The sequence below is a fragment of the Hyperolius riggenbachi genome, chromosome 10 (assembly GCF_040937935.1).
Source record: "Hyperolius riggenbachi isolate aHypRig1 chromosome 10, aHypRig1.pri, whole genome shotgun sequence".
In the NCBI taxonomy this organism is placed as follows: domain Eukaryota; kingdom Metazoa; phylum Chordata; class Amphibia; order Anura; family Hyperoliidae; genus Hyperolius; species Hyperolius riggenbachi.
In genome coordinates, this window is record NC_090655.1 from 279,833,218 (window position 1) to 279,856,980 (window position 23,763).

Here is a 23,763-nt window from a genome sequence, read left to right on the forward strand (position 1 = left end):
AGCACACACATCACTGGGGGTCCATATCACCCTGCCCAGGACCCCAGCACACACATCACTGGGGGTCCATATCACCTTGCCCAGGACCCCAGCACACACATCACTGGGGGTCCATATCACCCTGCCCAGGAACCCAGCACACACATCACTCACTGGTGGTTCATATCACCCTGCCCAGCACACACATCACTGGGGGTCCATATCACCCTGCCCAGGAACCCAGCACACACATCACTCACTGGTGGTTCATATCACCCTGCCCAGCACACACATCACTGGGGGTCCAAATCACCCTGCCCAGGAACCCAGCACACACATCACTCACTGGTGGTTCATATCACCCTGCCCAGCACACACATCACTGGGGGTCCATATCACCCTGCCCAGGAACCCAGCACACACATCACTGGGGGTCCATATCACCCTGCCCAGGAACCCAGCACACACATCACTGGGGGTCCATATCACCCTGCCCAGGAACCCAGCACACACATCACTGGGGGTCCATATCACCCTGCCCAGGAACCCAGCACACACATCACAGGGGTCCATATCACCCTGCCCAGGAACCCAGCACACACATCACAGGAGCCATCCTAAACCTACTTCAATAGAGTTATGACGGCAGTAAAATGCTCCCAGAGGGGAAGATTGCAGCACATGTATACCCTGTGGCTAATTTGAATGTTTTATCCTACTTCCTGTTCAGATTAAGGTAGAGAGGACGTCTCATGGGTGCAGTCCTTTCAATTCCTGTAAAAGACTCAATTCCTACCACACTCGCCAACTACCGCCCAGTGTCACTTCTCCCATTTGCATCCAAATTACTTGAAAGCCATAAACATGCAGAATTAAGCCATTATTTGTCTGTTAACTCCCAACTTGATCAGTTCCAGTCTGGCTTTTGTTCTAACCACTCCACGGAAACGGCCCTTACCAAAGTGACCAATGACCTTCTTACAGCTAAATCCAAAGGTCAATTTTCCATACTCCTCCTTCTTGATCTGTCATCAGCATTCGATACAGTCGACCACACCTTACTCTTACAAATACTTTCAAATGCAGGAATAAAGGAATCTCACATGGTTATCTTCCTACCTCTCTGGAAGGTCCTTCACAGTCTCCTACTCAGGTCAGTTCTCGTCTCCTCATGCTTTGTCTGTCGGGGTTCCTCAAGGCTCTGTCCTTGGTCCCCTCCTCTTTTCCATCTACATGCACAGTCTTAGTGACTTAATCAACTCATTCGGGTTTCAATACCACCTGTATGCAGACGATACACAACTGTACCTCTCGGTCCAAGACCTTAAGGGCCTGTCTCCACTAGGAGCAGTGTGATGCGGGTACATAGAGTTTCCACTGCGTGCATGTTGTGCAGAGCGGTGCGATGCGAGAATCTGCAGCATGCTGCAAATTTTTGCACGCCTGCAGCACAGTCCTGCAGTCCTATCTTCTCAATTCACTTCCGCATCGGGAGATGCGGAAGTGATGCGGCCGGCGGCGGAAGTGATGCGATGCGGCTAAGTAGCCGCATTCGCATCACTTTGTAATGGAAACCTGCCCTAACTCCCTCCTCAAACATGTTCCTGACTGCTTGTCTGCTATATCTTCCTTCATGTCCTCCCGCTTCCTAAAACTTAATATGAGTAAAACAGAACTAATAATTTTTCCACCGTCTCTGGCCACCTCTCTGCCTGAAGTAACTATAAATGTTAATAACACTCCCATAACTTCAGTTTCCAAAGCACGGTGCTTGGGGGTAATATTCAACTCATCTCTCTCTTTTATTCCTCATGTTCACTGCATAACCAGCTCCTGCCATCTCCAACTCAAAAACATATCTCACATCCGTCCGGTTCTCACTCAAGACACAACGAAAATGTTAATACATGCTCTTATAATTTCTTGTCAGGAGTACTGCAACATACCACTTTGTGGACTACCGTCTAACAGACTGGCCCCGCTCCAGTCGGTACTAAACTCAGCTGCTCCTCATTCATCTTTCTTCTCGATCTTCCTCTGCCGACCCTCTTTGTCAAGCTCTTCACTGGCTGCCAATTAACCAGAGGATCCAGTTCAAACTCCTAACCCTAACCTACAAAGCTCTCCACAATCTCTCTCCCCGGTACATATCCTCACTAATTTCCAGATACAAACCCAATCGCAATCTCAGATCTGCACATGACCTTCCATTGTCCTCCTCTAGAATTACCTCCTCACATTCACGTTTACAAGATTTTGCATGCGCTTCACCCCTTCTCTGGAATGCCCTCCCACAACACATCCAACACTCGCCAACCTTTGTTACCTTTAAACGCTCACTAAAACTAAAAATAAATTTCTAACGACAAGCATATATGCTACCTTAGGCCACTTCCCTTTGTCCTAAGACCAAATTGCACTCCTACTAGGTGTCCTAAAACACACTGCCTCTATATATTTTATCGTATACTACCCCTCCTCTTGTTTCCTTCCATTCCCTTTAGATTGTAAGCTCACAAGGGCAGGGCTCTCTCCCCCTTTTGTGTCTTGGAATTCATTATACATTTTATTCAACATGTTACTTTTATCACTGTCATTACCACTTCTGTATTCTGTATTCTGTATGATTTTATTGTATTTTATAACTAATTATGTATCTCTGTATTATTATGTACACCATGTTTGTTTCTTACTTTGTACAGCGCCACAGAATATGTTGGTGCTTTAATAATATTAATAATACTGATAGTATTATCTATTTAGCACTTGCTTGTTTATCAGGAGTGTTTCATAAGCGAGATAAAAGTGTTTTGGCTTTTATTTACTCTTCAGGAGAGTTGTGCCTGCAAACGTCTATACTGCCTCATTTGCATAGATAAAAAGCCTGGCTTATTAACCCTTTCAATTGAAAGTATCAAAAGGAAGACAGGCAAGTTCTAACTAGACTTAGTACCATACGTACCCATGTTTATCACATCATATCAACTCGCTTTAGAGACTTCAATGCTTTATTCACCAATGCACCGAGCAGTCATCAGGATTCTGGGTAAATATGCTGCCATGTGCTCTTTGCAAGAAATAAAAGAAACGTTGTAAATGGATGCATATGTTCAAGACATTTCCCACACTCAGCACAAAGCAGCGATTTAGGGCTTCTCACCAGTGTGAGATCTCTCATGTCTGATAAGATGTGATTTCTGTACAAAACATTTCCCACACTCAGCACATGTACAAGACTTCTCAACACTGAGATTTCTTATGTACACAGTGGATAGAGCGCTCCTCCCTGGGCAGACCTGCCCCAGATATAGCACACCCGTTTAATAGATCTGGATCGCTTCAGATATGGGAGGTATAAGCACCCTAATCAAATGTGAAGTACAGGTTTCTGTACTGTACTTCACACTGAGATTTCTTATGTTGGATAAACTGTGATTTCAGAACAAAACATTTCCCACACTCTGCACAAAGCAGCGATTTAGGGCTTCTCACCAGTGTGAGATCTCCTATGTCTGACAAGGTGATATTTCTGTACAAAACATTTCCCACACTCAGCACATGAATAGGGCTTCTCTCCAGTGTGATATCTCATGTGTCTGACAAGGTGTGATTTCTGTACAAAACATTTCCCACACTCAGCACATGAATAGGGCTTCTCACCAGTGTGAGATCTCTCATGACTGACAAGGTGTGATTGCTGTACAAAACATTTCCCACACTCAGCACATGAATAGGGCTTCTCACCAGTGTGAGATCTCTCATGTCTGACAAGGTGTGATTTTTGCACAAAACATTCTCCACACTCAGCACATGAATATGGCTTCTCACCAGTGTGGGATCGCTCATGAATGATAACCTTTGATTTACGCACAAAACATTTACCACACTCAGCACATGAATACTGCTTCTCACCAGTGTGCGTTCTCTCATGACTGACAAGGTGTGATTTCTGTACAAAACATTTCCCACACTCAGCACATGAATAGGGCTTTTCACCAGTGTGACATCTCTCATGTCTGACAAGGTCTGATTTATGTTTAAACCATTTCCCACATTCAGCACATGAACAGGGCTTCTCACCAGTGTGAGTTCTCTCATGACTGACAAGCTGTGATTTTTGTACAAAATATTTCCCACACTCAGTACATGGATAGAACTTCTCAGCTCTGTGGAATTTCTTATGTTGGATAAACTGTGATTTCAGAACAAAACATTTCCTACACTCAGCACATGAATATGTCCTATCACCAGTGTGTAATCTCTCATGTCTAACAAGGCATGATTTCTGTACAAAACATTTCCCACACTCGGCACATGAATAGGGCTTCTCACCAGTGTGTGATCGCTCATGTTGAACAAGGTGTGATTTCTGTGCAAAACATTTCCCACACTCAGCACAAGAATAGGGCTTCTCACCAGTGTGAGTTCTCTTATGACTGACAAGGCATGATTTCTGTACAAAACGTTTCCCACACTCAGCACATGAATATGGCTTTTCACCAGTGTGAGATCTCTTATGTCTGACAAACTGAGATTCATGTACAAAACATTTCCCACACTCAGCACATGAATAGAGCTCCTTACCAGTGTGAGATCTCTCATGTCTAACAAGCTGTGGTATCTGTACAAAACATTTCCCACACTCAGCACATGAATAGGGCTTCTCACCAGTGTGAGATTCCTCATGTCTAACAAGGTGTGATTTCTGTGAAAAACATTTCCCACACTCAGCACATGAATAGGGCTTCTCCCCAGAGTGAGAGCTCTCATGTTTAACAAGCTTTGATTTCCATACAAAACATTTCCCACACTCAGCACATGAATAGGGCTTCTCACCAGTGTGAGATCTCTCATGTATAACAAGCTTTGATTTCCATACAAAACATTTCCCACACCTGGAACAAGAATAAGGCCCTCCAGCAGGGGGAGAGCTGTGCTGGGTATGAGGCCCCTCGGAGTTAGACAGGTGAGGGGAGCCTGGGGGAATATTTGGGGTCACCAGGATATCTGCAGGAGACTCTTGTCCAGTGACATCATCATCCGTTGTACAGTCTGTGGATACAGAGAGACGAGTCTCTGAGAGGTTCCTGATGCCGGGACTCCACCCTGCAAATAGAGAAACATCATCACTTCCTGTTAGAGAATTCTGAGGGGAGGAACAATTATCATTAGGGATGGGTAGTGAGCTGCTGATAATACGAAGTTGATGCAAAATGTATTTTAGATCAGATTAGAAATGGACCAAACACAGCAGCTGCATAACTTTGCATATAATTAGCAGGGCTGTGGAGTCGGAGTAGTTTTGTGGTACTTTAAGTTGTAATGCACCGACTCCGACTCTCCGAATTTAAACTATAAATAAAAGAAAAAATATGATCAAATGTTCTATATCTCAGATCATAGCCATTAGAAATGACTTGTATATACAGTAATTGCAGAGTTTAGTCCACAATAATGAAATAATAAACCAATCACAAACAGTTACTTGTGCTGCTGCAATAAAGTGTATACATATGTGTATACTAATGTGTACCCAGGAATCTATTATATATAATAAATAACATATCTGCTGTAAGAATAAGCAAGAAGTTTTAAATCAGGATGATACCATTTATTGGCTAACTACAAATGAATAAGAATAAACAAGCTTTCGGCCTTGCAGCCTTCGTCAGGTTTACATCCTGTTAGTTTGCAAGCTGGTGGTACAGACTCTGTACCACCAGCTTGCAAACTAACAGGATGTAAACCTGAAGAAGGCTGCAAGGCTGAAAGCTTGTTTATTCTTATTCATTTGTAGTTAGCCAATAAATGGTATCATCCTGATTTAAAACTTCTTGCTTTTACTGATGGCTAACACGGTACAATACCCTACTGCTACTACTATGCTTGAAGATACCGCAATGTACCGCACTTTCCTGGAACTAAAGAAAGACCTGAAGAAACTTGCACAACTGGACAGCGACATCTTTTTCTTGACTACATGCAAAAAGGAAAAACTTATACCTCAAGGACTAAGGATACAGAATCCCACCCTGCATACATACAATAGCAGGTTTGCAGAAGAAATCTGCACGAGGAGCTCGGAGAGAATACGGAATAACCTTTTAAGAGTCTGCTATAACCGTAAGACGATTACAAAGGATGAGATACAGAGCCTGAAACTGTCTCTGAATGATGACCCCACTGGATATACATGGGATAAATTACAGACCTTCTATGGATAGTGTCATATTGCAACAGGATCTGGATAGGATGGCTATATGGGCACATACATGGCAGATGAAATTCAATGTTGACAAATGTAAGGTTTATGCATTTTGGACGTACTAATGGTCTAGCACCATACAAAATAAATGGGATACAGTTGGGGACATCAAACTTGGAGATGGACTTAGGAGTACTCATTGACAACAAGTTAAATAATCGTACTCAATGCCAAGCAGCTGCAGCTAAAGCTAACAAAATATTTGGGATGCATTAAAAAGGGAAATAAAAACTCGAGATGCTAGCATAATATTGCCCCTGTTTAACTCTCTAGTAAGGCCACATCTGGAATATGGAATTCAGTTCTGGGCACCACATTACAAAAAAGATATTGCAGTTTTAGAGCAGGTGCAGAGACGAGCAACAAAATTGATGCGTGGGATGGAAGGTCTCACTTATCGAGAAAGGTTAGATAAACTGGGTTTATTTAGTCTAGAGAAAAGACGCCTTAGAGGGGATCTAATTAACATGTATAAATACATCAGAGGGCAATATAATACCTTGGCGGATGAGCTTTTTGTCCCTAGGCCTTCTCAAAGGACTAGAGGACATGATCTGCGCATGGAGGAAAAACGTTTTAGCCATTTATTTAGGAAAGGGTTCTTTACAGTTAGAGTGATTAAGATGTGGAATGCATTGCCACAGGAAGTCGTTATGGCAAACTCTATACCTGCATTTAAAGGGGGCTTAGATGCTTTCCTTGCGTTGAAAGACATCCATGGCTACAATTACTAGGTAATGCCTAATGATGTTGATCCAGGGATTTTATCTGATTGCCATCTGGAGTCGGGAAGGAATTTTTCCCTTTAGGGGCTAATTGGACCATGCCTTGTAAGGGTTTTTTCGCCTTCCTCTGGATCAACAGGGATGTGTAAGGGAGCAGGCTGGTGTTGTGCTTTGTACTGGTTGAACTCGATGGACGTATGTCTTTTTTCAACCAAGATAACTATGTAACTATGTAACTATGGGAAACTACAGAGATTCCTAATTAACAACAAAAAGAAAAAACTTCAGAGACTTAGAATTAAGAGTGGATGCCTGGAGGCACAAGCAGCAGAAAAAGAGCAACCCACAGGTGTAATGAATATTTCCTCTTATCAGGCTACTGAAGCTGAAATGTCAGTACTCTCCAAAGGCCTGTCATTCTGCCCTGCGAGACCCATAGACAGGATTGCACTCTGTGGAGATATGGAGGAATTTTTCAGAAAGCTGCGACTCAAGGAACACTACCATGATAAGGAAGCCTGTGATACAATGGATGATGGACCAAAACGCACCAGATCTAAAAAGAAAAAAAAGAAAAAAAGATGGACCCCCAAAGAAGGAAAAAACCCGGCCCTGGATAAATACATCAACAAATTCAGACGCAGAATCTCTGACAGGATCCTGAGTAAAAGAAAGACACTGGCCCAGAACGTAACACCACAGGAGCGACAGGCCATCAGATCCCTTAAGGAGAATAAGGACATTATTATTAAACCAGCGGATAAAGGTGGTGCCATAGTCATAATGAACACCAGTGACTACATCCAGGAGGCACAAAGACAATTATCCAACACCGCTCACTATGCCAAATTACAGGGGGACCCCACAAAAGGCTACAGGATGGCACTTAATAGGATGGTTAACAGATTGCCTGCAAACATCAGACTACATGTAAGGACCCTTATCGCTGAAGAGCCTAGAACAGCCTGCTTTTACATGCTTCCCAAGATCCACAAAGAGGGGAACCCAGGCAGGCCCATAATCTCAGGGAGCGGAACTCTTACAGAGAACATCTCAGGGTGGCTGGAAAACATCTTGAAACCTCTTGTCTGTAAAAGACCCAGCTACTTACAGGATACCACCCACCTTCTGAACAAACTGACAGCCATCGGCCCAGTACCTGAGGGAAACATACTGGCCACGATGGACGTGGAGTCCCTGTACACGAACATTCCCCATGATGATGGTATTGCGGCCTGCCGTAAATATCTTCAGGGTCAGGGCATACCTGTAAAGCCTAATACTGGACTGATCAAATTCATTCTCACTCATAATTATTTCACTTTTGGACAGGACCTCGATTTACAGCAGATGGGCGTGGCAATGGGTTCGCGATTCGCTCCACAGTATGCAAATCTATTCATGGCCAAAATCGAAGAGGAATACCTCAATGCATGTGGCATAAAACCCTTGGCCTACTTCCGCTTCATTGATGATATTTTAATCATCTGGTCCACAAGTGAGGATGATCTTCTCCAGTTCCACAGGAACTTCAATGCCTTCCATCCTACAATTATATTGAAACTTACCTACTCTCACACAGAGATTAACTTTCTGGACACCACCATATACATCAGGGGTAACAACATACAAACCTCTGTGTATCGCAAACCCACAGACCGTCCCACATACCTAAGATATGACAGTTTTCATCCGAAGCACATTAAGAACTCTATAATTTACAGCTAAGCTATAAGGTACAACCGGATTTGTTCTGACAGGATGGACCGAGACAAGCACCTGGATCACCTTAAAGAGACTCCGTAACAAAAATTGCATCCTGTTTTTTATCATCCTACAAGTTCCAAAAGCTATTCTAATGTGTTCTGGCTTACTGCAGCACTTTCTACTATGACAGTCTCTGTAATAAATCAATGTATCTTTCCCCTGTCAGACTTGTCGGCCTGTGTCTGGAAGGCTGCCAAGTTCTTCAGTGTTATGGTTCTGCTATGAACTCCCCCTTCTGGCCCCTCTCTGCACACTGCCTGTGTATTATTTAGGATTAGAGCAGCTTCTCTCTTCTCTCTTATCTTTTACAAGCTGGATAAATCATCCTCTGAGCTGGCTGGGCTTTCACATACTGAGGAATTACAAACAAGGGCAAAGCTGTTTGCAGGAAGAAAAGAGCAGCCTGAAACTTCAGTGCATGGGGGAAAGAAACACACAAATGATCTCTTGAGATTCAAAAGGAATGCTGTATACAGCCTGCTTGTGTATGGATGTATTTTCTATGTGTGGACATACTGTACATCAACCTACTTCCTGTTTTGGTGGCCATTTTGATGTTTACAAACAAACTTTTTAAAACTGTTTTTAACCACTTTTAATGCGGCGGGGAGCGGCGAAATTGTGACAGAGGGTAATAGGAGATGTCCCCTAACGCACTGGTATGTTTACTTTTGAGCGATTTTAACAATACAGATTCTCTTTAAGAACACTTTCATTAAACAAGGTTACAGTCATCCTATGGCTGAGGCCCAAATCAGGAAAGCCAGCAACATCCCCAGGACTGAACTCCTGAAATATAAGCAAAACCAGAAAGAGGAACGTGTCCCTTTGGTTGTCACCTACAACCCACACCTGGAAATCTTAAGGAGGATTGCTAAGGAACTTCATCCCATTTTACACAAGGATCACAGACTGAGAACGATATTCCCTAAACCTCCACTCTTGTCATATCGGCAACCACACAATCTAAAACAGATGATTGTCAGGAGCTCTTTGAATAGGCCTCAACAAAACGGAACATCACCCTGCCGACAAAAAATATGTGGGACCTGCAGACACATTTACTCCACTGTACAGAGTACAAGGTAAATTTTCCTGTGGGTCCACCAATCTGGTATATCTGATCATGTGTGCTAAATGCCCCAATGTTATGTACGTGGGAGAAACTGGACAAACACTGCGCAAACGTATGAATGGACACAGGCACACTATTAATGATACCAAATCTGGACTCCCAGTTGCTACACACTTTCGGTCCAACGGACACAGCATGGATGATCTTCGTGTCACTGCCCTGAAGGGCGGCTTCAAAACGTCAAATGACCAATAGCAGAAACAAAATTTATAAATTGGTTCAAAGCTGTGCAGAAGGGTTTGAATAAGGACTACAACTTTCTATATTGGTATGAGATTGATGATATATGAACTGTCTCAGCCACTCTAGCTGAACTTGTGAACTAAGAATTTACGATACCTCTGGGTCAATCCTAATACCAGGTCTGTGAGCAATGGAGTAAACAAGGATCCTTATCTTACCCCATTTAGATGGTCTGTTTGTATTAAGGCATCTTAATGACGTATTTATGCTTGAAAAAAATATCTGTTTTCCCTTTTGATGTTGCATGTATATAAGCTGTCTGTACCACCAGCTTGCAAACTAACAGGATGTAAACCTGACGAAGGCTGCAAGGCCGAAAGCTTGTTTATTCTTATTCATTTGTAGTTAGCCAATAAATGGTATCATCCTGATTTAAAACTTCTTGCTTTTACTGATGGCTAACACGGTACAATACCCTACTGCTACTGTAAGAATAAATGTGTAGTTGTGTCACTAGTAGGGAGAGGCAATGAGATGCAAATACTTCTGTGTTCATGCAAATTTATGCAAATGTATGCAGCTTTAAATAGACCAATCAAATTCCACCTTTGCAGGAGCGGATTGGTCCATTTCAAGCTGCAGACTTTCTCATAGTAAACTGCGCTCTTAATCCTCTTGGTTTTCCACTGTAAGAAGTACACCCAGGATACCCTATAAGCAAAATACAAAGCTGTACATAGTGCTCAGTGCTGTATGGAAAGAGAAGCCTCGTGCCTCAGACTGCACACCCCCCGGACGTGCCACCACCAGATAGAGGGTCTATCTCCCCCCGTTGTGGTTCCACTCCCCAGACAGCCTCTTGGTTTGTGCCCATCACAATATTTCCTGATCCCACCACTCAGGGCTGCGGAATGCTTCAACCCCAATAACGTTATGCAGGCAGTAGGGATCAGGACAGGGTACACTCTGCGCAGCCAAGTCGCGGACTTCAGCCAGCCAGCCTCCCTTCCGCCGTACTCGAGCACGTCGCCATGTCAGCATCAGCGTGCCTCCAGGCTCCTCCCTACTAGTGATGCTCATCGCGACCTCGTGATCACAGAATAGCAGTGATACACAAGCATTTTTTCACTATCCCACATTGTGATCCGAATTCGTGATCGCCTCTCGATCATGGATTCAGTTCTGAATGCACCTGCGATCGTGGTCCAAATCCGGCTAGTGATCACGGCCGTGAATAAACCGCCAAAACCCGCCGGCTTTAGCGGTTAATAGCAAAGCCCCCTTACATGATATAAACACCAAATTTGCCAGATATGTTAAAGGGGAACTGAAGTAAGAGGTATACGGAGGCTGCCATGTTTATTTCCTTTTAATCAATACCAGTTGCCTGGCTGCGCTGCTGGTCTATTTATCTGCAGTAGTATCTGAATAACACCAGAAACAAGCATGCAGCTAGTCTTGTCAGATCTGACTTTAAAGTCTGAAACTCCTGATCTGCTGCATGCTTGTCCAGGGGCTACGGCTAATAGTATTAGAGGCAGAGGATCAGCAGGGCTGGCAGGCAACTGGTATTGCTTAAAATGAAATAAACATGGCAGCTTCCATATACCTCTCTCTTCAGTTGTCCTTTAAGGAGAACAGTGGGGACAAGCGGGAAATTTTACATTTTCAAAGGAAAATAGTAGACATTGAAATGCGGTAAATGACAGTTAATGTTGTTACCGCATTCACATGTATACCTTTTTCCTTTGAAACTTCTTTTGAAACTTTAAAATCAATTTTCTCAAAGGAAGCCGGAAGTCCGGCGAAACCGGTCGAGGACGCATGTGCTGCGTCCCGGCCTCCCCGCACCACGCACCTGTGATTTGCCTGGCCAATGGCCGTACATCTGGGCATCTAGTCCACCCGGCAGCCTCATCCAGCATCCACTAGCCCCAGCCGAAGACCAGCCTGCAATGATTATCCAGCCGCAGACTATTGAGGCCATCTGGCGGGCAACTTCTGGTTGATCCTGGAGAGGAGCTACAGCATATGTAAGAACAATCCATGTTACTTAAGGCTTGCTTGCTCTCTTCTTCTTTGTGCTGCTGCTGCTGCCAAACGGATTCTATTGTGCTGGTGGCCTGCTTGCTGTGTTGCTTGTGCTGCATTAACCTGATTGAACTATGCTGAGGCAATGATAATTACATGCATTACCCTATGAGGGAGAATTTGTACGCATGGATGGTTATCTCTACTGCTTGAACCAGAGGCTTATGCTACTGTGGCTTGCTACTCTTGTTGGATTTCCTTGCCTTACCTTTCTCTATTGGATAAGATGACCCTGGCCTATACATCTGCTGACTTAATGTCCCTATCTGTGGCTTATACACTAGGAATATATGAATCAACCTACCATCATTTGAAGATATTGCATCATCTTTGAACTATCCGCTTGTCCTATAATTGGAACTTTCATATATATTATTGTTTCTTTGCAGTGGGGCAGGTGCACATGCTTCACTTTATCTCCTTGATTACAGGTCCAATAGGGGCTAGTTATTGGATGAGGGTAATTGAAGGCTGTAGGGGAGGGGCTTTTTAGGTGGGGTGGGTGCTTCTTTGGGGAGGCTTGGGAGGCTCACATTTTTAAATTGTTTTTGATACAGTGATTAATAAAAGTTTGTGTAGATATTTTCTTAAAGATAGTCTGAGCTGTTTTTGTTTGATTTGGACCATACCCACCCATATATATCTCACAGTGTTTGATGTAGAATTTTTAAGTTGTAGCCACTGATCACCTGTATAATCCATGTAATTTTGGTGATTGTAGCATGTATGGGGTCTTTGCTATTAACGTTAAAGTCAAATCTCGGCCGTGATCACGAACGCGATCGCGGATTTTACAGGCAATCACGGCTAAAGTCCGGAGCTTCAATTCAAATCCGGATCACGATCACCCCATATCTGGATTTACTCAAATTAGTGATTGTGGGTATCCGAGCAACACTGCTCCCTACGCATTTTGTCACAAGACTCATCGATGAGTCAGTTATATGGTATCCTGGGGGAGGGGTGGGCATCCTCACAATGTTTGCTTCAGGCAGCAAAAAGTCTAGAAATAGCCCTGTCTGCCTCTGCTTGGATTCTGCTCCCTCTGCAGGACAGACACATTGCCATGGCAACAGCTGAGTCACTTCAGCAGAGGAAGGGAGCAGAGGAAGGGAGCAGAGTGAAGAACTTGCCTCAGAGAGCTTCAGACAGCAATGATTACATTTGCCATTAGCCAGAGACCATTCTGCAGTTTATGTATACATTTTTACACACAGAGAATGCAGGGGATTGCTTTCAAATGTTCTTTTATGTAACTCACAGTACTTAGTGAAATGATAATTTAGGGAGTATAGTAACACGTTCATAAAATCCGTGAAGGACACATTGTAAAATTATTAGACAACGTGGTCAGTATCATGCATACAAATTGCAGGCAGCACATGCATGCACCGCTCACCACCACAAACCAACAGTGCCAATATGTGGGGGTCCATCTGTTTTTCTAAACTGATGTCCAATATATTCCAAGTAGAGTAATAGCACTCCCACACTTACATATAGATCAGGCAATTATTTGACCATTATCAGCTTATTACAGGCCAGTAACACTGTCACCCCTACTGTGACCAATCTGTGTACAGTAATGTACAGTGACCATTATCAGCTTATTACAGGCCAGTAACACTGTCACCCCTACTGTGACCAATCTGTGTACAGTAATGTACAGTGACCATTATCAGCTTATTACAGGTCAGTAACACTAAGTCACTCCATACTGTGACTAATCTGTGTACAGTAATGTACAGTGACCATTATCAGCTTATTACAGGCCAGTAACACTAAGTCACCCCTACTGTGACTAATCTGTGTACAGAAATGTACAGTGACCATTAGTAGCTTATTACATGTTGGTAGAAATAATTTAAATCACACTTACATGGTGATTATAGCTTCATGTGACAATTTAGTGACTATCAGAGTTGGAAAGTCCTCGCCTGATCAGCATTGTATTGCTGCTGTGAGATGTAGCCGGATGCTTCTTCCTCCATCACCCCCTCCCCTCTCCACAGAACATACTCTAAAGACATCAGGGTGTCTGTACTGTTATCAGTGGCTGGATAGTGTACTGGTTAAGGTCTCCACCTCTGACACAGGAGACAAGGGTTAAAATCTTGTCTCTTCCTGTTCAGTAAGCCAGCACCTGTTCAGCAGGAGACCTTGGACAAGACTCCATAACACTGCTACTGCCTATAGAGCCTGTCCTAGGTATTGCAGCTCTGGTGGTTTGAGTCTGCCGAGAGAAAAGCATATTATAAATGTTCTGTGTCGTCTTGTTATTATTAGTAACCTGTCACAAAACACAATCAAGAATGATAGTGTAATCTCTTCTGGACCGCTGTAGTGGCGGGTCATCAATGAGCACCGTTTTTTGACCGAAAAGTCATTGGCTCTTAAGGGACCAGAGACTGCTGGCCTGGAAGAGGTTGCGATTGACAAAAATCTAATAAGTACATCACGTAACCCCAAAACAGGCCAGTCTGTTAGCAGTGACACAATCACACCAGCAATATACATACCCATTTATTCTATATACACTGCTGATTACTCACCTGTTCTGCCCTCTGTAACATTGTCCTCCTCCATAGACTGCTGATCACTCCTCACATACGTCTCTTCTTCTTCCTCTTTACTTGTCCTCATCATGTCCCCCTCCTCCATAGACTGCTGATCACTCCTCACATAAGTCTCTTCTTCCTCCTCTTTACTTGTCCTCATCATGTCCCCCTCCTCCATAGACTGCTGATCACTCCTCACATAAGTCTCTTCTTCCTCCTCTTTACTTGTCCTCATCATGTCCCCCTCCTTCATAGACTGCTGATCACTCCTCACATAAGTCTCTTCTTCTTCCTCTTTACTTGTCCTCATCATGTCCCCCTCCTCCATAGACTGCTGATCACTCCTCACATAAGTCTCTTCTTCTTCCTCTTTACTTGTCCTCATCATGTCACCCTCCCCCAAAGACTGCTGATCACTCCTCACATACGCCTCTTCTTCTTCATCTTTAATTGTCCTCTTCAAGTCACCCTCCCCCAAAGACTGCTGATCACTCCTCACATACGTCTCTTCTTCTTCTTCTTTAATTGTCCTCATCATGTCACCCTCCTTCATAGACTGCTGATCACTCCTCACATATGTCTCCTCTTCCTCCTCTTTACTTGTCCCCATCATGTTCCCCTCCTTCATAGACTGCTGATCACTCCTCACATACGTCTCTTCTTCTTCATCTTTAATTGTCCTCTTCAAGTCACCCTCCCCCAAAGACTGCTGATCACTCCTCACATACGTCTCTTCTTCTTCTTCTTTAATTGTCCTCATCATGTCACCCTCCTTCATAGACTGCTGATCACTCCTCACATATGTCTCCTCTTCCTCCTCTTTACTTGTCCCCATCATGTTCCCCTCCTTTATAGACTGCTGATCACTCCTCACATATGTCTCCTCTTCCTCCTCTTTACTTGTCCCCATCATGTTCCCCTCCTCCATAGACTGCTGATCACTCCTCACATATGTCTCTTCTTCCTCTTGAATTGTCCTCTTCATGTCACCCTCCCCCAATGACTGCTGATCACTACTCATATACATCTCTTCTTCTTTAATTGTCATCATCATGTCACCCTCCTCTATAGACTGCTGATCACTCCTCACATACATCTCCTCTTCTTCCTCATTACATGTCCTCATCATGTCACCCTCCTCCACAGACTGCTGATCACTCCTCACATACGTCTCTTCTTCTTCCTCTTTAGCCACAGTACTTCCATGTATCAGTTCACCCACCTAAGTTCACAAAATAAAATCTAATATGAATTTTAAACACAAATGACAGCATATGCAGAAGGAAGAATGTAATACAGTTTAGTCTCTGGTGACCCTCAGCTCCACCTACCTGATAATGGTGGGGGGTGGTATGACCTTCCTGTGGACAATCCTGGGAATAAAGAGGACCTGTACATCTCTCTGGTGGGTTTCTGTTACTGGATACACCTGTAGGAAACGCACACACTGACTGAATACAATGTCTCTATATGTTTATCAGATGATGGGGGATCTAGGTGGACAATCCTGGGAATAAAGAGGACCTGTACATCTCTCTGGTGGGTTTCTGTTACTGGATACATCTGTAGGAAACACACACACTGACTGAATACATTGTCTCTATGCGATTATCAGATGATGGGGGATCTAGGTGGACAATCCTGGGAATAAAGAGGACCTGTACACCTCTCTGGTGGGTTTCTGTTACTGGAGACATCAGTAGGAAGCACACACACTGACTGAATACATTGCCTCTATGTGTTTATCAGATGATGGGGGAACTAGGTGGACAATCCCAGGAATAAAGAGGACCTGTACGTCTCTCTGGTGGGTTTCTGTTACTGGATACATCTGTAGGAAACACACACACTGACTGAATACATTGTCTCTATGTGTTTATCAGATGATGGGGGATCTAGGTGGACAATCTTGGGAATAAAGAGGACCTGTACATCTCTCTGGTGGGTTTCTGTTACTGGATACATCTGTAGGAAACACACACACTGACTGAATACATTGTCTCTATGTGGTTATCAGATGATGGGGGATCTAGGTGGACAATCCTGGGAATAAAGAGGACCTGTACATCTCTCTGGTGGGTTTCTGTTACTGGATACATCTGTAGGAAACACACACACTGACTGAATACATTGTCTCTATGTGATTATCAGATGATGGGGGATCTAGGTGGACAATCCTGGGAATAAAGAGGACCTGTACACCTCTCTGGTGGGTTTCTGTTACTGGATACATCTTTAGGAGACACCCACACTGACTGAATACATTGTCTCTACAATGTCTCATAAAAGTGTTAGGCCCATTTAAGTGTCGCGCCTGCTGCACCACCATAAAAAGACCTTTAGGGATCACCATGTTAGTACACGGTGTGTGTGTGTGTGTGTGTGTGGGGGGGGGGGGGGGGGGGGGTCAGTGTTCAGGTCATAAACAACACTCTCCTTTAAATGAGTCTGCATGGCTGTCGTCCCAGAAGGAAGCAGCTTCTAAAGCTAATGCACAAGAAAGCCTACAAACAGTTTGCAGAAAACAAGCAGACTAAGGACTGGGATAACTGGAACCAAGTCCTGTGGTCTGATGAGACCAAAATAAACGTATTTGGTTTAGATGGAGTGAAGCGTGTGGTGGCAATCAGGTGAGGAGTACAAAGACAAGTGTGTGTTGCCTACAGTGAAGCATGGCGGTGGGAGAGTCATGGTTAGGGGCTGCATGAGTGCTGCCGGCACTGGGGAGCTACAGGTCATTGAGGGAACCATGAAAGCCAACATGTACTGTGACATACTGAAGCAGAGCATGATCCCCTCCCTTTTAAAACTGGGCTGCAGGGCAACCTTCCAATACAATAATGACCCCAAACTCACCTCCAGATGACCACTGCCTTGCTAAACAAACTGAGGGTAAAAGTGCTGGACTGGCCTAGCGTGTCTCCAGACCTAATCCCCATTGTGCACCTGCGGGGCCTCCTCATATGGAAATGAAGAAAATATAGTGTCATCACTCTGCAGGTTTAAATGTATAAAGGCAATATTGAATGGTACAAATCACAAAAAGGGGACCAACATTTAAAATCATTTAAATCTTTAGATATCGCCATGTGTGTACCGAATGTTGGTAACGAGAGTGATGAGGATTTGATCCCGGCTTCTTCCAATTTTGAAATTCTTCCTTTTTCTTCCTCCCCTCTTTCCCCACCACTGGGGGGAGCCGAGAGCCCTCTTAACGTGATAAATGTATCGGATTTTCCATTGGGCCCGGACCACATTTCCCTCCTTGCCAAAGGTCTCTCCTTTTCACCTGTACAAGGGGGAGATGAGTTTGGAATCCAAAAGGATTTACAACTATTTGCCCGTAAAGTCCTATTGAGGGTCAAGTATGGTTCAAAGGACCTAGTAGATTCAGAGAATATAGACAATTTGGACATAGGTGGACAGGCCGTTGCACCTGGTCCTACCCTCACCATTGATGACCGGAAGTCATTGAGGGATTTGGAAGCACTGAAAAATGAGACGTTCCAGACTAGGGATGAACGCTTAGTCTCGGATAATGTTGGTGAATTGTCCTATACGGCCTTTAGGAGAAAAAAAATCGCCCAATTGTAATAAGGCCCTGGGGATCTTCTTGAAGTTGGTTTCTGAGGATCTTAAGACCATCAAGTGGGATAGGAGGGGACATGATAATCTGACAAATGGGGAAAGGAGAGCTTTGAAAGAATTAGGAGGCACAGGACATAGTAATTAGGCCAAGCGACAAGGGGGGAAACGTGGTCCTGTGGACAAGGGATGCTTATTTTGCGGAAGCTAATCACCAATTATCGGACGAGAACACATATATTAAACTCCGTTCAAGCCCCTTTGACAGGATTGCCACAGGGGTCAACCAATTGGTGGATGATGCAGGGGAAGAGGGCATACTGAGCTCAACTGAGAGGGAGTATTTAAAGGTGACCTCTTATACAATTCCCTTACTGTACTTGATTCCCAAAGTACACAAAAATGTAAATCACTCCCCAGGACGACCTATAGTGAGCGCAATAGAGGGCCCAACTGAGCGTCTGGATAAGTGGATAGATGCTAAGGTCTGGGATATTGTCTCTTCCTTACCATCTTTTGTACTCGATACTCAGGATGTCCTTAGGAAATTGGCGGGCATTGTGATTGATCCGGGGGACATACTCGTGGGGATTGATGTGGAGAGTTTCCCCCACGAGATTGGACTGTCTGCATTGGAGTTTTTTCTTAAAGATGCATACCCTGATGTTACGGCCCATAATGAATTTATCTGTCGTGCTATGCGTTTTATACTGGAGCATAACTGTTTCCTCTTTGGGGGATCCCATTATAGGCAGGTGCGGGGCATGGCTATGGGGGCGGCCTGCGCGCCTGCCTATGCCTGTTTACATCTGGGCATGTGGGAAGGGGTGGGGAGGATGAACTGGAGGCCTTCATCGATCTGCTGAATCACAATCAGCGGAATATTAATCTTACGTATGTGTGGAGCCGTACCGGCATTTCCTTCCTTGACCTGTGGATTTGGATGGAAGGACAAGGCCTATTTACTAGGACCTTCCACAAACCTACTGCAGGCAATACTCTCCTCCACGCCACCAGCCATCATCCACGCAGTTTGAAAGATGGTATACCCACGAGCCAATTTTTGCGAATTCGCCTAAATTGTTCACGAGAATGTGACTTTAAGTTGGAAGCGAGAGAAATGTACGGTCGTTTTCGCGAGAGGGTGTATAGATATGAAACGTTATGCTCCAGTGTTGATAGGGCGGTGAACATGCCCAGACACAAGCTTTTGGGCGGAGGAGTGGGTAGGCAGGACAGAGATGGGTCCAATCTTATTCGTTTTATTAGCCCTTTTAATGCCCAATGGTCAAAAATAAAGGGAGATTTTTGGAAGACACTGGTCAGTCCTAATGACAGATCATGAAATCTCTAGAGTAGTAGGTGAGAGACCCCTTATGGTACCCCATAGAGCACCCAGTTTACGAGATACCTTGATTCATTCACAGGTTCCAGCCAGGGAAAATAAGATGTGGTTGGGAGGAAAACCTCCAAATGGCATGTACAGGTGTGGTGGATGTTCGATGTGTCCGTTTGTTGAAGTGACTAAGACCTTTTTGAACGCCACGGGTGACAAGGAGTGGGAGATACAGAACTTCATAAACTGTAACTCTGAATGGGTTGTATATCAACTTACCTACCCGTGCCAAAAGATATATGTAGGGATGAATTCAAAACCCCTAAGAAAACGTATTGGTCAACATCTAAGTGACATCCGATGTGTGGGAGACAGAAGAATGGAGAATATAGGAGTACAGTAGCTGAACATTTAGGTGAGATGTATGAAGGTAATCCGGCTGGTTTAAAATTCAGAGGCATCTATAGGTTACCAGATTGAGGGAGAGGCGGCGATAGAGAGAAGGCCCTCCTCCAGAAAGAAAGGCGGTTGATTTATGTTCTGAATGTGTTGGAACCAGGCAGTTTAAATAGCGAATTGGACTTTAGACCATTCCTTTAGACCACTCTTTTAGACACAAATCCTGCATAACCCACCTGCCTGCCACAATACATAATGGACATATATGGGAGTTTGTTTCAAATTACCTGATGTTAATGCTTCTGTTGTCTAACACAAAATATATCCCGATATAAGGAGAGGGCTTTTCCACTAGAATATGGAATTGCTTTCATCGTCGGAAGTCAAATTGTCTTGTGGAGTTTGCTGTGTTTTGTACACACACTGTATTTAGGAGCTGCGGATCTAGCAGCCGGAAATTAGCTGATGAGGAAGAAAAACCAGCTTGACACGCATAAATAAGGATGTGACCAGTCCTCGCCGGAGACACCCAGTTGAAGCCCGGAAGAGGCGGGCGCAACACGTAGGTGGGCGGGGCATAAACCTGTGTTGTACTGGTAGCGCTCTGGAGTCCTGACTAGCCGGCGGAAGACCCGTGGACAAGTGTGCATGCTGTCATTGCATATACCGGAGCACCTCTCCATTCATACTGGATTGAGCTCCGGTGAAGACTGACTGGATATTTGTGGCACAGTTGTCATCAAGGGCGGTAAGAAGACACTTGGGTAAGTCCTGCAGTGCAGGTGAAGATTGCCTTGTCTCATTGCCTTTGTTTGCCTCTATTGCCCAGGTTGGTTCCTTATGTCTGTGCAATTGGACTTGCAACACATCATGCACCATCCCTCCATTTAGTTCCCACACATTACAGGAAAGCCTATGGACTTGGTACCGGTACCACTGTGTGTGTGAGTGAGGTGGGGAGTATGATGTGCAGTATGCTTGGTACGGAGCACTCCAGATTTTAAATGTTGGTCCCCTTTTTGTGATTTGTACCATTAAAGATTGCCTTTATACATTTAATCCTGCGGAGTGATGACACAATCTTTTCTTCATTACTATAATTGCAGAATCAGTGACGTCACTCCTGCTTAGGCAGTATTACTTGATACATTACTAAGTTGAGTACGTGCAGGTTTTGTGCTGATTGGCATCCTCATATGGAAGGTGGAGGAGCGCAAGGTCTCTAATTACCATCCCCAGCTTCATCATGGAGGAGGGGAAGAGGATTCCAGTGGCTCCTATAATGCTCCAGTGACCTCCATGCCCAAGAGAGGCAGTGCTGGAAAATAATGGTGGGCATACAAAACATTGACACTAGCAGAATGTTCACATTCTTCCCTTAAAGTACAACTGTGAAAGATAACTAAAATTCTAAATGTCACATTTCCAGGAATTACTAGCAAATAGCAGTACAAAGGCTTTTTTTTAAAGCTTTTCAGATCGTATGAGAAGAAAATATGACATTTACAGAGAACAGCTTCCACTGTGGGCATTACTGTGGAGGACGGTGTCCAGCAGATCCTGCATACAGAAACAATCTTCACTGGCTGTAATAGTGTGACTAGAATCTGTTCAGAATGATAGAGAGCAGAAATATAGCTTCAAATGAGTGTAAATAACATCAGCTGCAGTTCTGTCTGTGAGCCTGATCCTGTCTCTCTCTCTGCCTCGCAGTGTAAAGGAAACAGTTTACAGCCAAGTTACAGTTCAGCTCTGTTCCCCACCCCACCCCCCCACCCTTGATGCCGACACAAATTTGTTACAAAACAGCTGATAAACATAGCTACTTTTTCATACAGGCTCAGCTGCGAGACCTCGGAAAAGCTTTCTATTATCTCTTTTAATAGTTGTTCTATAAAGAGATTGTTGTGAGATACAGAACATGTTTACCAGATGATGGGGGGGGGGGGCTGGATCTAGGTGGACTCCAAGTACTACTCTCTTCTTTACAAGAAATGAGAGTCTCCTCTTACCAGGTGATGTGAGGGGCGGATGATTCTCCATCATGGCGTCCTTGTAGAGGTCCTGGTGTCCTTCTATACACTGTCCATCCTCCATGGAGAAATAGATGAGACAATGAGCCTCCTTATAGGAACCTGACACACAGAATGATACAGTCACCACCATACAAATCACTAGCTGTCACTGGATACTGTCCTATAATTCCTGCTAATGCTCAACTCACCCCGACAGCAGATCAGTGAGGATGTTGTGGGCTTCTCGTGTCTGTCAGATATCGGGGGGTGAGGTGGGGGCACCACGATGGTCACCAGACTTCACAGAAGGGAGACTCTGTATGGAGAGACTGAAGGTAAGGTCATGTGACACTCCCAGAATCCTCCTCACCTCTCCAGTCATGTGACACTCCCAGAACCCTCCTCACCTCTCCAGTCATGTGACACTCCCAGAACACTCCTAACCTCTCCAGCCAGGTGTAAGTCTGCTGTCATTAAAGCAAGAAGTGTCTATCTGCTTTGGTGACAGGAAGAGAATAGAATTAATATCTGTTCTCCCCTCTCCTACTCTGTCCTCCCCTCCCCCACTATCTACCTCCCCTCCCCCCAATACCTACCTCCCCTCCCCCACTATGTGCTCCTCCCCACCCCAATACCTACCTCCCCTCCACCACTATGTGCTCCTTCCCGCCCAAATACCTCCCCTCCCCACCACCCCAGTATGTCCTCCCTCCTGGTGGCTACAGCTCTCAAGCAGAGACCTGGGTAGGAATCTCAGCTGTTCCTCTTCAGTAATCCAGCAGCTATTTAGTGAGGAGTCAGTCTGGATCCCCTAACACAGCTACTGTCTACTGAGCGCCCCCTGGTGGTTGCACCTCACCTACCTCACTATGTGCTCCTCCTCCATACCTGTACTCCCCTCCCCCAGTATGTGCTCCTCCCTACACCTGTACGCCACTCCCCACTATGTGCTCCTCCCCCACACCTGTACCCCCCCCCCCCTCCCCCTGGCGGTTGCAGCTCTCAGGCACTGAGTGTGACAGGAGGAAAGCCCTTTACAAATGTTACAATAATTACTATAGTCACAGACGGCAAATAATGCAAATATAATACAAACAAAGTAACCTTTCCCCTCCTCTGCAGCCAGCACGAGCTCTGCTCTCACCACTTCCGCTCTATCACCACTTCCGGTCTCTTTCTTCGGAGGACAGCAGGAACAGGAAGTGCAGAGCGCTCTGGGCGGGGATTCCCAGTGACGTCACTTCCTCACGTGACCTCCTCTGTGTGATTGTAGCTCTATCAGAGGCTGCAGGACAATATGCTCCGCCCACCAACTTCCAGCCTTCTCATCACTTCCTCTCTGTTAATCTGTATGTATGGTTTCTGCGTTCAAGGGGAGTTCGCCATCTTGTGGCCACTCAGCTAACTGCACCCTCATTTATCAAACATAGTAAGGGAGAGCAGCCAGGGAGTAGGGATGATCTCCAGATGAAATCCAAATGGGTTTCATCATAGCTCCCAACTGTCCCGCTTTCCTCCTCATTTGTCCCTCTTTAAGGAATTTGTCCCTCTTTCTATGTAAATATATATATTTCTGTACTAAAAATGTGTTTGGTTGACTCTAAACTTTATTCCCATCCTTTAAATTGATATATTACTAATTTTAAAATGTTAATATGAAGGAAAATGAACCAGGATAGAAAGGATCAGTGTGGTTTGAATTATAAAACAACATATTTTTCTTAT

General features: G+C 44.6%; 1 protein-coding gene across 2 annotated transcripts; it reads right to left on the reverse strand.

Annotated features, from left to right (window-relative positions):
• Positions 1-486: 486 nt before the first annotated feature.
• On the reverse strand, positions 487-23,183 carry LOC137535498 (zinc finger protein 84-like). 2 transcript variants are annotated; one of them, XM_068257332.1, is made up of 6 exons: positions 23,143-23,183; positions 22,248-22,354; positions 22,036-22,158; positions 16,035-16,132; positions 14,698-15,925; positions 487-5,085 (listed from the first exon to the last, which is right to left on the reverse strand). In XM_068257332.1, the coding sequence occupies exons 3-6, from the start codon at positions 22,118-22,120 to the stop codon at positions 3,458-3,460; spliced, it is 3,039 nt and encodes a 1,012-aa protein (XP_068113433.1). In that variant the 5' UTR covers positions 22,121-22,158; positions 22,248-22,354; positions 23,143-23,183; the 3' UTR covers positions 487-3,457. The 2 variants fall into 2 exon arrangements, with proteins under 2 accessions (XP_068113433.1, XP_068113434.1); XM_068257333.1 differs by lacking the exons at positions 14,698-15,925; positions 16,035-16,132; positions 22,036-22,158; positions 22,248-22,354; positions 23,143-23,183 and adding an exon at positions 11,913-12,000.
• Between the last annotated feature and the right edge of the window lie 580 nt (positions 23,184-23,763).